The sequence below is a fragment of the Triticum aestivum genome, chromosome 1B (assembly GCF_018294505.1).
Source record: "Triticum aestivum cultivar Chinese Spring chromosome 1B, IWGSC CS RefSeq v2.1, whole genome shotgun sequence".
Classification (NCBI taxonomy): Eukaryota; Viridiplantae; Streptophyta; class Magnoliopsida; order Poales; family Poaceae; genus Triticum; species Triticum aestivum.
Genome location: NC_057795.1, coordinates 287439872 through 287452686, shown reverse-complemented (window position 1 = coordinate 287452686; position 12815 = coordinate 287439872). Strand labels below are relative to the sequence as shown.

The window sequence follows — 12815 nt, the reverse complement described above, 5'->3', positions numbered from 1 at the left end:
CGGGCATTGAGTCTGACTCAACTTCACACCTTGTAATACAGGCAAGAACCCTTTCTTTGCCTGATCCATTTTGAACTTTTTCAAAATTTTATCAAGGTATGTGCTTTGTGAAAGTCCAATTAAGCGTCTTGATCTATCTCTATAGATCTTGATGCCCAATATGTAAGCAGCTTCACCGAGGTCTTTCATCGAAGGACTTTTATTCAAATATCCCTTTATGCTATCTAGAAATTCTATATCATTTCCAATCAACAATATGTCATCTACATATAATATCGGAAATGCTACAGAGCTCCCACTCACTTTCTTGTAAATACAGGATTCTCCAAAAGTCTGTGTAAAACCATATGCTTTGATCACACTATCAAAGCGTTTATTCCAACTCCGAGAGGCTTGCACCAGTCCATAAATGGATCGCTGGAGCTTGCACACTTTGTTAACACCTTTTGGATCGACAAAACCTTCCGGTTGCATCATATACAACTCTTCTTCTAGAAATCCATTCAGGAATGCAGTTTTTACATCCATTTGCCATATTTCATAATCATAAAATGTGGCAATTGCTAACATGATTCGGACAGACTTAAGCATCGCTACTGGTGATAAAGTCTCATCGTAGTCAACCCCTTGAACTTGTCGAAAACCTTTTGCAACAAGTCGAGCTTTGTAGACAGTTACATTACCATCAGCGTCAGTCTTCTTCTTGAAGATCCATTTATTCTCGATGGCTTGCCGATCATCGGGCAAGTCAACCAAAGTCCACACTTAGTTGTCATACATGGATCCCATCTCAGATTTCATGGCCTCAAGCCATTTTACAGAATCTGGGCTCATCATCGCTTCCTCATAGTTCGTAGGTTCGCCATGGTCAAGTAACATGACTTCCAAAATAGGATTATCATACCATTCTGGTGCGGATCTTACTCTGATTGACCTACGAGGTTCGGTAGTAACTTGATCTGAAGTTTCATGATCAATATCATTAGCTTCCTCACTGATTGGTGTAGTTGTCACAGGAACCGGTTCTTGTGATGAACTACTTTCCAATAAGGGAGTAGGTACAGTTACCTCATCAAGTTCTACTTTCCTCCCACTCACTTCTTTCGAGAGAAACTCCTTCTCTAGAAAGGATCCGAATTTAGAAACAAAAATCTTGCCCTCAGATCTGTGATAGAAGGTGTACCCAATAGTCTCTTTTGGGTATCCTATGAAGACACATTTCTCTGATTTGGGTTCGAGCTTATCTGGTTGAAGTTTCTTCACATAAGCATCGCAGCCCCAAACTTTAAGAAACGACAACTTTGGTTTCTTGCCAAACCACAATTCATAAGGCGTCGTCTCAATGGATTTTGATGGTGCCCTATTTAACGTGAATGCGTCCGTCTCTAAAGCATAACCCCAAAACGATAGCGGTAAATCAGTAAGAGACATCATAGATCGCACCATATCTAGTAAAGTACGATTATGACGTTCGAACACACCATTTCGTTGTGGTGTTCCGGGTGGCGTGAGTTGCGAAACTATTCCGCATTGCTTCAAATGTTAACCAAACTCGTAACTCAAATATTCTCCTCCACGATCAGATCGTAGAAACTTTATTATCTTGTTACGATGATTTTCCACTTCACTTTGAAATTCTTTAAACTTTTCAAATGTTTCAGACTTGTGTTTCATCAAGTAGATATACCCATATCTGCTCAAATCATCTGTGAAGGTTAGAAAATAACAATACCCGGCGCGAGCCTTGTTAGAGTGTGTCGAATATTGTGTACAAGGTAGGTTACAGTTGGACTTGTAGTTGTATCGTGTTTACATAGGATGTGGAGTCGTGTCCTAGTAGGACACTTGTATCCTAGGCCTCTCTTATATAGCGGGGGTAGACACACGATGTAACCTATGCCAACATAATAGCACAGGCGCACAAGGGGGAGCCGGCGGCATGTGCCGGCGCCCGAGTGGCCGGTGTGCGGTATTGTGACGGTGTCACGGGGAGGAGCGCCCATAGTCATGCCCCGGGGATGTAGCCATATCGGTGAACCTCGTTAACAAATCTCGGTGTCGTGCTCGTGTGATTGCTTGGTCCTCGGATGATCGGCGGTATGCCTCGGTTTAATTCTAACAAGTGGTATCATGAGCTAGGTTGTTCGGAGGCTGTGAGTTGTTGATCTAGAGGAAGTATCGAGTTTGAGATGCAACCGATTATGGTGTGGTTCTCAGCAAAATTGGAAAAAAGGCAAATCAGAGTACAGGCGACGAGACTTGCAGCACACAGGACGTGCGGCGATCGATCCGCAAGCGTATAGGCAGGCGCGTGCGCGCATGGCAGCGTGAGGCAAGACGTGCGGCGGTCGATTAGGTGATCGATCAGGCGAACGTCAGGCGACACACTCGAGTTGTGGCAGCAGCGACGCGATCCGTGGATGGCCGACCTAGTGAGGCTGGCCGAGCTGGGCTGATGCTAAGGCCCATGGAGCAGCGCGTTGGATGTGCAGGTCTGTTGTGTACATACATGAGATTTGTTTTGAGAAAAAAATAGGGACCGAGTCCCTGGAGGCAGTGGCCTCTCGTTGCGACGCGGAAGGAGGCAGACTGAATCGGGAAAGAGCAAATCTATCATGGTTCGTATCCATCAAGGAGAACAGGACAAGGCAAAAGCTAGCGTTAGAAGTTGTGCCTGGGAGCTAATACACGTGAAGACCAGAAGGATTTTTTGGTTGGAATTGCTAATAGTACGCGGAAGACCGGAGGTTCTGTTCATGTACTTTGGGGCATCGCGTGCAAAGCTTGGGTAATTTTTCGCAGGGTCAGCCGTACAAAGAACCATGGCACCAACGGGTACTAAGTTTGAGGTGGAGAAGTTCACGGAACTGAAAACCTTGGGTTATGGCAGACACGAATGAAAAAATTGTTGGCACCACAGAGATGCTTGAAAGCGTTGCGGGAAGTCATGCCAGCTAAGATGGAATTATCATGTGATGGATGGAAATTCATGGAAGACGATTTGGAAGCCTCGAGTGTGTCGTTGCAGTCGAACAAGTTTGGCTGGGTCGGACTAGATAGTCTGACGGATCGACGTGAGTCGGTTGGAACAGAAGACGGTGTGGGATCGGCGACAGTGATGCTGATGGTGACCGACTTTTGGGCGTGGAAACACGTGGCGCAGGCCCTGAGGGCTTGTGCGGCTTCGACAAGATTATGGCGCAGGGTTGATTCAAGGCAGTGCACACATGAGAGTTTGAAATCGACGGAGCACGGGGGTAGCATAGCGCAGCTACATGGAGTCATGTTGAAGGTGGAGCTGGAGTCTGATGGATGACTATGCTCTGAGCTGATGGAGGGGCTATGGCGTAAGTTAACAAAGAGTCGAAGCCTATTTCAGCGGGATAGCGAAAGACATGTGGATCGGACTGGGTACCAGTGGTCTGATGGAGACGTGATACTCGGCATCGGTCGGTGATGATCAATGGTTCTCTGCAGTGGGGGTTGAGGTAGTGGGGGCTAGCTACCCGGGAGACTCGACCAGGACAGCAGAAGCTCGACGCGGTAATAGCGGCGAGGCGTGCGGTAAGCACGGGACACAGCGACAGGCCAAGGCACTGGTGGTTAGACATGTGGTCAGGCAAATTGTGCAGGGGGTGCTGAAGCAGTGTTGACGAGTACCAGATTCGAGTTGGTGACTGGGTCTATCGGTGCCGGTTGATGGACAAGAGTTGACCATGGAGAATCTGAGAAAGTGACGGGAAGTCTGGAATTGTCAAAACAGAGAGAGTACATGGCCGTATATTCTGGTGTCCAGTGCACATGGCAAAGTGCGGATGACAAATACAGAAGGAGGCGGAGTGCTATAGCTGTGGGACATGCTAGAGACTATCCGGAAGAAGGGTGAGACAACTGCGAATTTGACTCAGGGTGACACAGGGCAATGGTGAAATTCCTTCAAGTTCCAGATAAGCAGTCAAGAAAGGAGCGGTGATGTTGAGTTCAGGTAACTCTTATGTGTGACACCCAATATGTGAGTTGTTCACTTTCACGCAGGTCAGTGATCGGTGTGTGATGGCGTTGACGGACACTCTGAAAGTTGGGAGCACGGACTGGAGTAACAAGGAACTTAATTTTGCTCGAGTGTTGACCGTGGTCAAGAAAAGAAGGAACTACAAGTTGCAGGTGGAGTCATGTGGAGTCTTTGGAGTAGCAGCGGTGCTCATGGGATAAACTCAAGTCCAATGTACATGGAAGTTTGATGCATTGACGAATTCAAGGTGGTGGAGAATATTCGCCAACATGGAGTTTGTTAGAGTGTGTCGAATATTATGTACAAGGTAGGTTACAGTTGGACTTGTAGTTGTATCGTGTTTACATAGGATGTGGAGTCGTGTCCTAGTAGGACACTTGTATCCTAGGCCTCTCTTATATAGCGGGGGTAGACACACGATGTAACCTATGCCAACATAATAGCACAGGCGCGCAAGGGGGAGCCGGCGGCATGTGCCGGCGCCCGAGTGGCCGGTGTGCGGTATTGTGACGGTGTCACGGGGAGGAGCGCCCGTAGTCATGCCCCGGGGATGTAGCCATATCGGTGAACCTCGTTAACAAATCTCGGTGTCGTGCTCGTGTGATTGCTTGGTCCTCGGATGATCGGCGGTATGCCTCGGTTTAATTCTAACAAGCCTCAATATTCATTGAACCACATACATCAGTATGTATGATCTCCAACAAATCAGTTGCTCGCTCCATAGTTCCGGAGAACGGCATTTTAGTCATCTTGCCCATGAGGCACGGTTCGCAAGTACCAAGTGATTCATAATCAAGTGATTCCAGAAGTCCATCAGTATGAAGTTTCTTCATGCGCTTTACACCAATATGACCCAAACGGCAGTGCCACAAATAAATTGCACTATCATTATCAATTCTGCATCTTTTGGCTTCAACATTATGAATATGTGTATCACTACTATCGATATTTAATAAAAATAGACCACTCTTCAAGGGTGCATGACCATAAAAGATATTCCTCATATAAATAGAACAACCATTATTCTCTGATTTAAATGAATAACCATCTCACATCAAATAAGATCCAGATATAATGTTCATGCTCAACGCTGGCATCAAATAACAATTATTCAGGTCTAAAACTAATCCCGAAGGTAGATGTAGAGCTAGTGTGCCGACCGCGATCACATTGACTTTGGAACCATTTCCCACGCGCATTGTCACCTCGTCCTTAGCCAATCTTCGCTTAATCCGTAGTCCCTGTTTCGAGTTGCAAATATTAGCAACAGAACCAGTATCAAATACCCAAGTGCTACTGCGAGCATTAGTAAGGTACACATCAATAACATGTATATCACATATACCTTTGCTCACCTTGCCATCCTTCTTATCCGCCAAATACTTGGGGCAGTTCCGCTTCCAATATCGAGTCTGCTTGCAGTAGAAGCATTCAGTCTCCGACTTAGGACCAGATTTGGGTTTCTTCTCTTGAGCAGCAACTTGTTTGCTGTTCTTCTTGAAGTTCCCCTTCTTCTTCCCTTTACCTTTTTCTTGAAACTGGTGGTCTTATTGACCATCAACAATTGATGCTCCTTTTTGATTTCTACCTCCGCAGCTTTTAGCATTGCAAAGAGCTCGGAAATAGTCTTGTCCATCCCTTGCATATTATAGTTCATCACGAAGCTCTTGTAGCTTAGTGGCAGTGATTGAAGAATTCTATCAATGACACTATCATCAGGAAGATTAACTCCCAGTTGAATCAAGTGATTATTATACCCAGACATTTTGAGTATATGTTCACTGACAGAACTATTCTCTTTCATCTTACAGCTATAGAACTTATTGGAGACTTCATATCTCTCAATCCGGGCATTTGATTAAAATATTAACTTCAACTCCTGAAACATCTCATATGCTCCATGACGTTCAAAACGTCGTTGAAGACCCGGTTCTAAGCCGTAAAGCATGGCACACTGAACTATCGAGTAGTCATCAGCTTTGCTCTGCCAGACATTCTTAACGTTGTCAGTTGCACCTGTAGTAGGCCTGAAACCTAGCGGTGCTTCCAGGATGTAATTCTTCTGTGCAGTAATGAGGATAATCCTCAAGTTACGGAGCCAGTCCGTGTAATTGCTACCATCATTTTTCAACTTAGCTTTCTCAAGGAATGCATTAAAATTCAACGGAACAACAGCACGAGCCATCTATCTACAACAAACATAGACAAGCAAAATACTATCAGGTACTAAGTTCATGATAAATTTAAGTTCAATTAATCATATTACTTAAGAACTCCCACTTAGATAGACATCTCTCTAGTCATCTAAGTGATCACGTGATCCAAATCAACTAAACCATGTCCGATCATCACGTGAGATGGAGTAGTTTTCAATGGTGAACATCGCTATGTTGATCATATCTACTATATGATTCACGTTCGGCCTTTCGGTCTTCGTGTTCCGAGGCCATATCTGTATATGCTAGGCTTGTCAAGTTTAACCCGAGTATTCTGCGTGTGCAACTATTTTGCACCCGTTGTATTTGAACGTAGAGCCTATCACACCCGATCATCACGTGGTGTCTCAGCACAAAGAACTTTCACAACGGTGCATACTCAGGGAGAACACTTCTTGATAATTAGTGAGAGATCATCTTAAAATGCTAACGTCAATTAAAGCAAGATAAGATGCATAAAGGATAAACATCACATGCAACCAATATAAGTGATATGATATGGCCATCATCATCTTGTGCTTGTGATCTCCATCTCCGAAGCACCGTCGTGATCTGTACAATTGGGGTGCGGGGTGGGGGTGAGGGGTGATGTAAGGGGGATAAGAACATTTTGAATTATGCTACTAAGTACAATAAAGAGTTGTTTGGACCCGTGCTGCTGCTTGTTTCTCTTTCTGACCCTTCCTGAAGTTCTGTCCAACAGGGACAAAGAATTATCTATAGAGCACATCGAGCACCAGGCCCTCATGGGTTCTCTGTGGAGTTTTCTCAACAACAAAAAATGGTAGTACTTAATTGAGCATGATTTCCTGAAGCCTTTCAATGATATTATGAAGGTAAGCTCCAGCTTTGTAGGCTTAACTGCGGGATTGCAGTGCCCCTGTCTGAAGGACAGGGGGCTGACAAAATCTAAATGTGTAGACCCATTTGTCTTTTAAATGTGCCTTTCAAAAAGTCTTGAATAACAAAGCTGATAGACGAGTCTCTGATGCTCAATCTGTTTTTATGGAAGGTAGGTTTTACTTCATCAAACCATGCACTGCATGCCTAGAAAACTGCTTGTGGTTCCTGTTTTGTGTTTCAGCTTCAAGGTAGCTTGTGCCTAGAGCTTAGGAGTGTGTGATGTGCTCACTCAGTTTTATGAGACAAAAAGAGAAAAAACATAAAACTTCACCTTTTGTTTTGCGCAAGCAACATCAAATGAAGTAGTTCATTGCAGTTGAGACCAATCACCGTGCCACAGATTGAATACACCAAGCCTGTAAATGCGCCAACAATTCTGTCAACGTAGATAGATTTACTTGGGGGAATTATAAAGTAGACAATTAATATATGTTAGAATATAAAAAATGAACAGAATTGCAAGACTTCCATTGTCAAACATAAATAAGTAAACAAAAAAACTATATTGTGCAGAATTCCACTTACAGGTTCTGGGAATTATGATGTACATGTTGTTATGTTTCAAGTATATTGTGATGCATTAAACGAAATAACAATAAAAATCAATAAACGAAAAATATATACTGTGAATTATATGAAGGGATCATGATTTATTTACCACTTTGGAATTGTGATGCAGGTATAGCAATATGTTCAACAATGCCAGAATCCCACTTAACAAGGATCTGTGATGCCTCAAATTTAAACAGGAAATCGGCACCTTGCCCTTCCTTTAGGACTATCATGTACAGTTCCCTACAAAATATAATTCATGTTACAGGACCTACCAAACTCAGTGCAACTGAACTTAAAAGTGCAGACTTACTTTAGTATGTCAACTGCAAAGGAAGTAAAGCATAGCTTGGTATTGCTTGAGTCTGTAGGTTCAAAACACAGAACTTTGTATTGATCAAACAACTTCCATAAATTGATATAACCCTCTGGATCCTCCAGCAGCAGTCCCCCATCCACTTTAACATTAATTTCTATCTTCGAGGATTTTGAACTCACATAACTGACAGGGGTTTCCAACTTAGTGTTTGTACTACCATGGAGATGGCGAGCTGTATTGAAATAATTAAGAGCGGAAATAATTAATCAATAATTAGACACATTTTAGAGGATCACTAATTTAGAGTAGATGATGTACATTTAATCCTTTGGAGTATCAAAACAATGTTACTAAGGGACGTACCAATAGTTATTGGCAGAGAGATAACTTTAGAGAATCTTCTGCCCCGGTGAGCTGAGAATTGAGATTCTGACAGAAGAGAGTAAGCTCGATGGCCACAGCACATGCCTGAAGGTAAGAGTGCTTGATAATATATTTTTATTGGAGCAAAATGAATAAATCTAACTAACTATATGCACTGAATCAAACAATAGGAATTAAATGTATTAAGCTACATCACAATCAATTGAATAGCGTAAATGCATAATAGTGAACAAAGGTGCAAAGTAGCAGACATAGCACATCATACTTGATACAGCACGGGTCTGGCTGCATTATTGAAGATACACGCTGTACCGGCCATATGGTTTTTTGTAATAAAAGCTAAAGATTCATTATTTTTCTGAAAGTTACACCAATAACCCTTTTACCTAAAAAAAGGGTTATTGTCTAACATGCACAATTATGTTGGGCTCATGCCAGCCGGAGTGGCAAAGCGCGCGGATATTGCTTCTAGTAGTCTATTTCATTGAGATAACCAAAGATGGCCAAAACTTTCAAAATGCTAACAAAGATACCTGTAGTGATGGGCACACCAGAACGTGCAAGTCTTGCTCCTCGTGTAACATTTTGAATGAAGCGACCGAATGAAGCCATCGTAACCTGTTTTATGAACTATACTTGTTAGCATATGATAGATCAATTCGCCAATCATTGTTCATATGGGAGTAGTGGAGCCAGGATTGAACCATACCCCGGCCAAAAATAAATAAAAAATCAGCAACATGGAAAGTTTTTTGCGCTTATAAGTAACCAAATATACCACATATCATTCCGAAATAATACCTCATGTGAAAAATACAAAACAAAGCTTAATTGCTCAATGAGTACAGTACCTACACTCAAATGCTTAACAATCCAATAAAAGAAGAAAAAGAACCAACACCTTCAGGATATGAAAAATACAATTTCATAAGAGAAAGCATAAACATCATTGATAAAGCATGAAATAAAATTGATCAATTTGAGTTCGATCAACATATCAGATATACATTGTTCTTCTCAATCCAAATTTCAGTACAATGTTCAAATCATCAAAAGCATCTACACAAGTCCATCACATGCACGTGTATCAAAGGCAAAGTACAATCTGACCATTATTTTCCTAGTTGATTTTCATATGGCCCGATTTATTTCGGCATGCATATGATCTCTAGCCCTCCAACAAGATCCCTATCCCTCCGTAGAGGCACAAGACCCATAGAACTAAAACACAACAATGTAAAAGCATACATCCAGCCCTTAAGGCATACAGGACAAGTCACTAAGATCCCGCCCCAAGAGATTCCATGAAGTGTAATGGGGCATTTGGGGACAAACAGAGCCCAAAATAAACCCACTTCGACACATGTTTCACAAGGAAACAGATGTGCCAACAAAAGGTTCGAACTTAAAAACCCAACACCAGATTATCCATTTGGGGAAACAGATGCATACAAGACTAAGACTAGTAAAAAAATGTGATTTAGAACCTACAAAATCAACCTCGCAATTTTGTTCAAGTCGTCACTAAATTCAAAACAGGCACATGAAGTTGCACACGATAAATGGCCTGGACGGTGAACTAAACCTGCCACCGCGCACAAGCTGTCCCATGAAATCGTGCAACCGACTACTCTATGGAAAGCTTGACACTAAACCTTAGACTACTGTTTCGAGACCAATTCGAAATTGTGAACAAAACAAACCTTGGCAGCACAGCGGCCGTGGCGGAGTCCGGCAGGGGAGCAGCAGATGCAGTCCTGGGCAGAGGGAGGTCGGCGGCCGAGGCCCGGGGCGAGGCGCGCAGCCGATCGGCGGAATGGCAAGGTCGGGCGTGGCGGGAACGTCGCGGAACGGGCGGGAGGAGGGAGGAGCCGGGACGGCAGCGGAGGCGACGAGATGCGAACCCTTTTTCTTTTTTTGAGCGGATGCAAACCCTAGGTAGGTTTGGGCCTTTGCTTGCCTGGGCTATGCTGGGCTGACCCCCGGCCCAATACGAGATCTATATTTGAGTGGGACACCCGAGCTCTTTATTATGTGTCAAAAAAAAACTGAGCTCTTTATTGCCTTTTTTTAGGGGAAAACACCAAGTTTTATTCATCATAGGCCACAAGTTGTGGGATACAAGCAGTGTCATGGGACTGGCCAAACCAGACATGGCGTCCCTGACCCAGCAAAAGAGAATACTTGGCTAAATTATGTGCTTCATGGTTCACAGCACGACCTTCAAAAAAATTACATTGAAAAGTACTTGCTAAAGACTCAATCTCACTAATGATGGCCCCATATTTGCCTCTGGTTCCTCTACCAATATCAGCAATCACTTTCTTCGAATCCGAAGAAATCACCAAGTTTTGAATGTGTAGATCTTGTGCTAAAGCAAAAGCCTCCCGACAAGCTATAGCTTCCGGCGTAGCTGGGTCGTGCACTCCTGGGATCACAAGTGCTGAGCTGCCATAAACAACCCGTTTTCATCTCGACATACCGCTGTCGCCATTCCACCGATGTTTGGCCTGACACCGGCCTCCACATGTATTTTTGCGAAACCCTGTGGTGGCACCCTAGGGCGAAGATGCCATATCACGGTAGCTGGAGCTCCCCTTCCCCTGGCCGGGTGCACTTCCCTCGAGCTCTTTATTGCTGAGAGCTCCTAAGTGGCGCTCCCGGCGCCTTAAGCGCCACTGTGAGCAACCGCCGCCCACGTGTGCCCCCTTCATGGGCCGGCCCAATCTGGCTTCCCTCCCTCGCTCCAGCTTCGTTGGTTCGCTCGCATGATGAAAAACTAGCGTTGTTTGCTTTTCTTTTTGGACTTTGCTAACTTCCACCTAGTCCGAAGTTAAGCAACGAATCTGCACAATTTTCCCCTTCCTAATTTGCATGCATGCATTAGCTTCATCTTATTTCTTTTTCTCGGCTTGTCCACTGTCAACTAGCAGTTAGTAATTAGCAGCTACTAATCATATACATGCAAAAAAATGAAATTGATGATGTCATCAAAGATTCTTTCCAATGCAAAAATTCAAAATATTTTGTAGCTCAAACCGTCGCTCCGATTGAAAAACCATTTTCATATAAAAGATTCGTCGCGAGAAGATCTTTGAAACAAGATCCCATATTAATATGTTTCGACGTCTTTTTGGGTCAAAAGTTATCAGGCTCAACCTAAGTAAGTTATCACGTCTCTGGTTCATAAGTTACCATCTTGTTTATATAGAAATTGTCAGGGGCATAAAAATGGTCAACCAACCTTCTTCCAAGGTGCAAACGAACCAGAGGAAATAAATAGGTGATGTCATCCTAGATTCCCCCCTATTTCAATACTTCAAAATGTTGTGTAGCTCAAACCGTCGGTCATATTAAAAATCCATTTTCACATAAAATATTTTCATGCGGCTGGCAGTGCAATATCGATTGTGGACGTCGGATAGAAGGGCTAGACACGGTTTGCAAGACCAAACGTCTAAATGCTACTTTTATGACCAACAGGAAGACACGGTCGACCACATCTTGCAACAATATGTGTTCTCGAGGCAAGTGTGGTACATATGCATGACCAGGATGGGATTGAGGATGGAGCTTTGCCCAACATATGAATCTCAATTGGTGCAGTGGTGGACGGAAGCTAGAAAACGCATACATAAGCAAACTCGGAAATGATTTGACACATTCATAATGCTCATCTGCTGGACATTTTGAAAGCAGAGGAACGCGAGAGTGTTCGGATCGAGCCAAACTAAAAATGAATGGGAGACTGTGGACTTGATCTTCGATGATTTGAGGACTTGGGCTATGGCAGGAGCATTTGGAGGACGACCTATATCTGAGTAGTAGAGTAGCATAAGGAGTGGGGTGGAGGCTTGGTTGGGGTCGGCTTGTGACTACCAACTAGCGCAACTGTAAAACTCTTGTACATATTTTCTCCCTTCTATAAAACTAAGGTACACATTTGGCGTACCCTCGAAAAAAAACATAAAAGATTTGTTGCGATTAGACCTTCGAAACCAGATCCCATATTGATATGTTTCGAAGACTATCTTTCAGATCAAAAGTTACTGGGCCAGACTAAGTAAGTTATCATGTATGTGATAACTAAGTTACATCTTGTTTATGTTGAAATTACCGGGGCATAAAAATGATCCTTCTACCTTCTCCCCATGTGCAAATGAATTAGAGGACAAAAAGCTGATGTCATCTTAGAATTTCCTCTATTTTAAAACTTTAAAATGTTTTGTAGTTCAAACCGCCAATCCGATCAAAAAAACCATTTTAACATAAAGATCCGTCATGACTAGAGCCTTGAAACTAGATCGCATGTTGGTATGTTACGACGTTTTTTCAGATCGAAAGTTACCACTAATGGGCTAAGTAATTTATCAGGCATGTGCTACATATGTTACCATGTTGCTTACATGGATATTAGGCATAAACCTGG

General features: G+C 43.2%; 1 protein-coding gene across 4 annotated transcripts; it reads right to left on the bottom strand.

Moving 5' to 3' along the window:
* Window positions 1–5164: 5164 nt before the first annotated feature.
* LOC123090351 (uncharacterized) lies at window positions 5165–10340 on the bottom strand. Of its 4 annotated transcripts, none has more exons than XM_044511693.1 (7): window positions 10090–10340; window positions 8920–9004; window positions 8366–8470; window positions 7997–8234; window positions 7790–7926; window positions 7403–7487; window positions 5165–5253 (listed from the first exon to the last, which is right to left on the bottom strand). In XM_044511693.1, the coding sequence occupies exons 2-7, from the start codon at window positions 8996–8998 to the stop codon at window positions 5214–5216; spliced, it is 684 nt and encodes a 227-aa protein (XP_044367628.1). In that variant the 5' UTR covers window positions 8999–9004; window positions 10090–10340; the 3' UTR covers window positions 5165–5213. The 4 variants fall into 4 exon arrangements, 2 of the variants coding, with proteins under 2 accessions (XP_044367628.1, XP_044367633.1); XR_006442435.1 differs by having other exon boundaries at window positions 5208–5253; window positions 7403–7507; XR_006442434.1 differs by lacking the exon at window positions 5165–5253 and adding an exon at window positions 6675–6780 and having other exon boundaries at window positions 7403–7507.
* Window positions 10341–12815: the final 2475 nt, after the last annotated feature.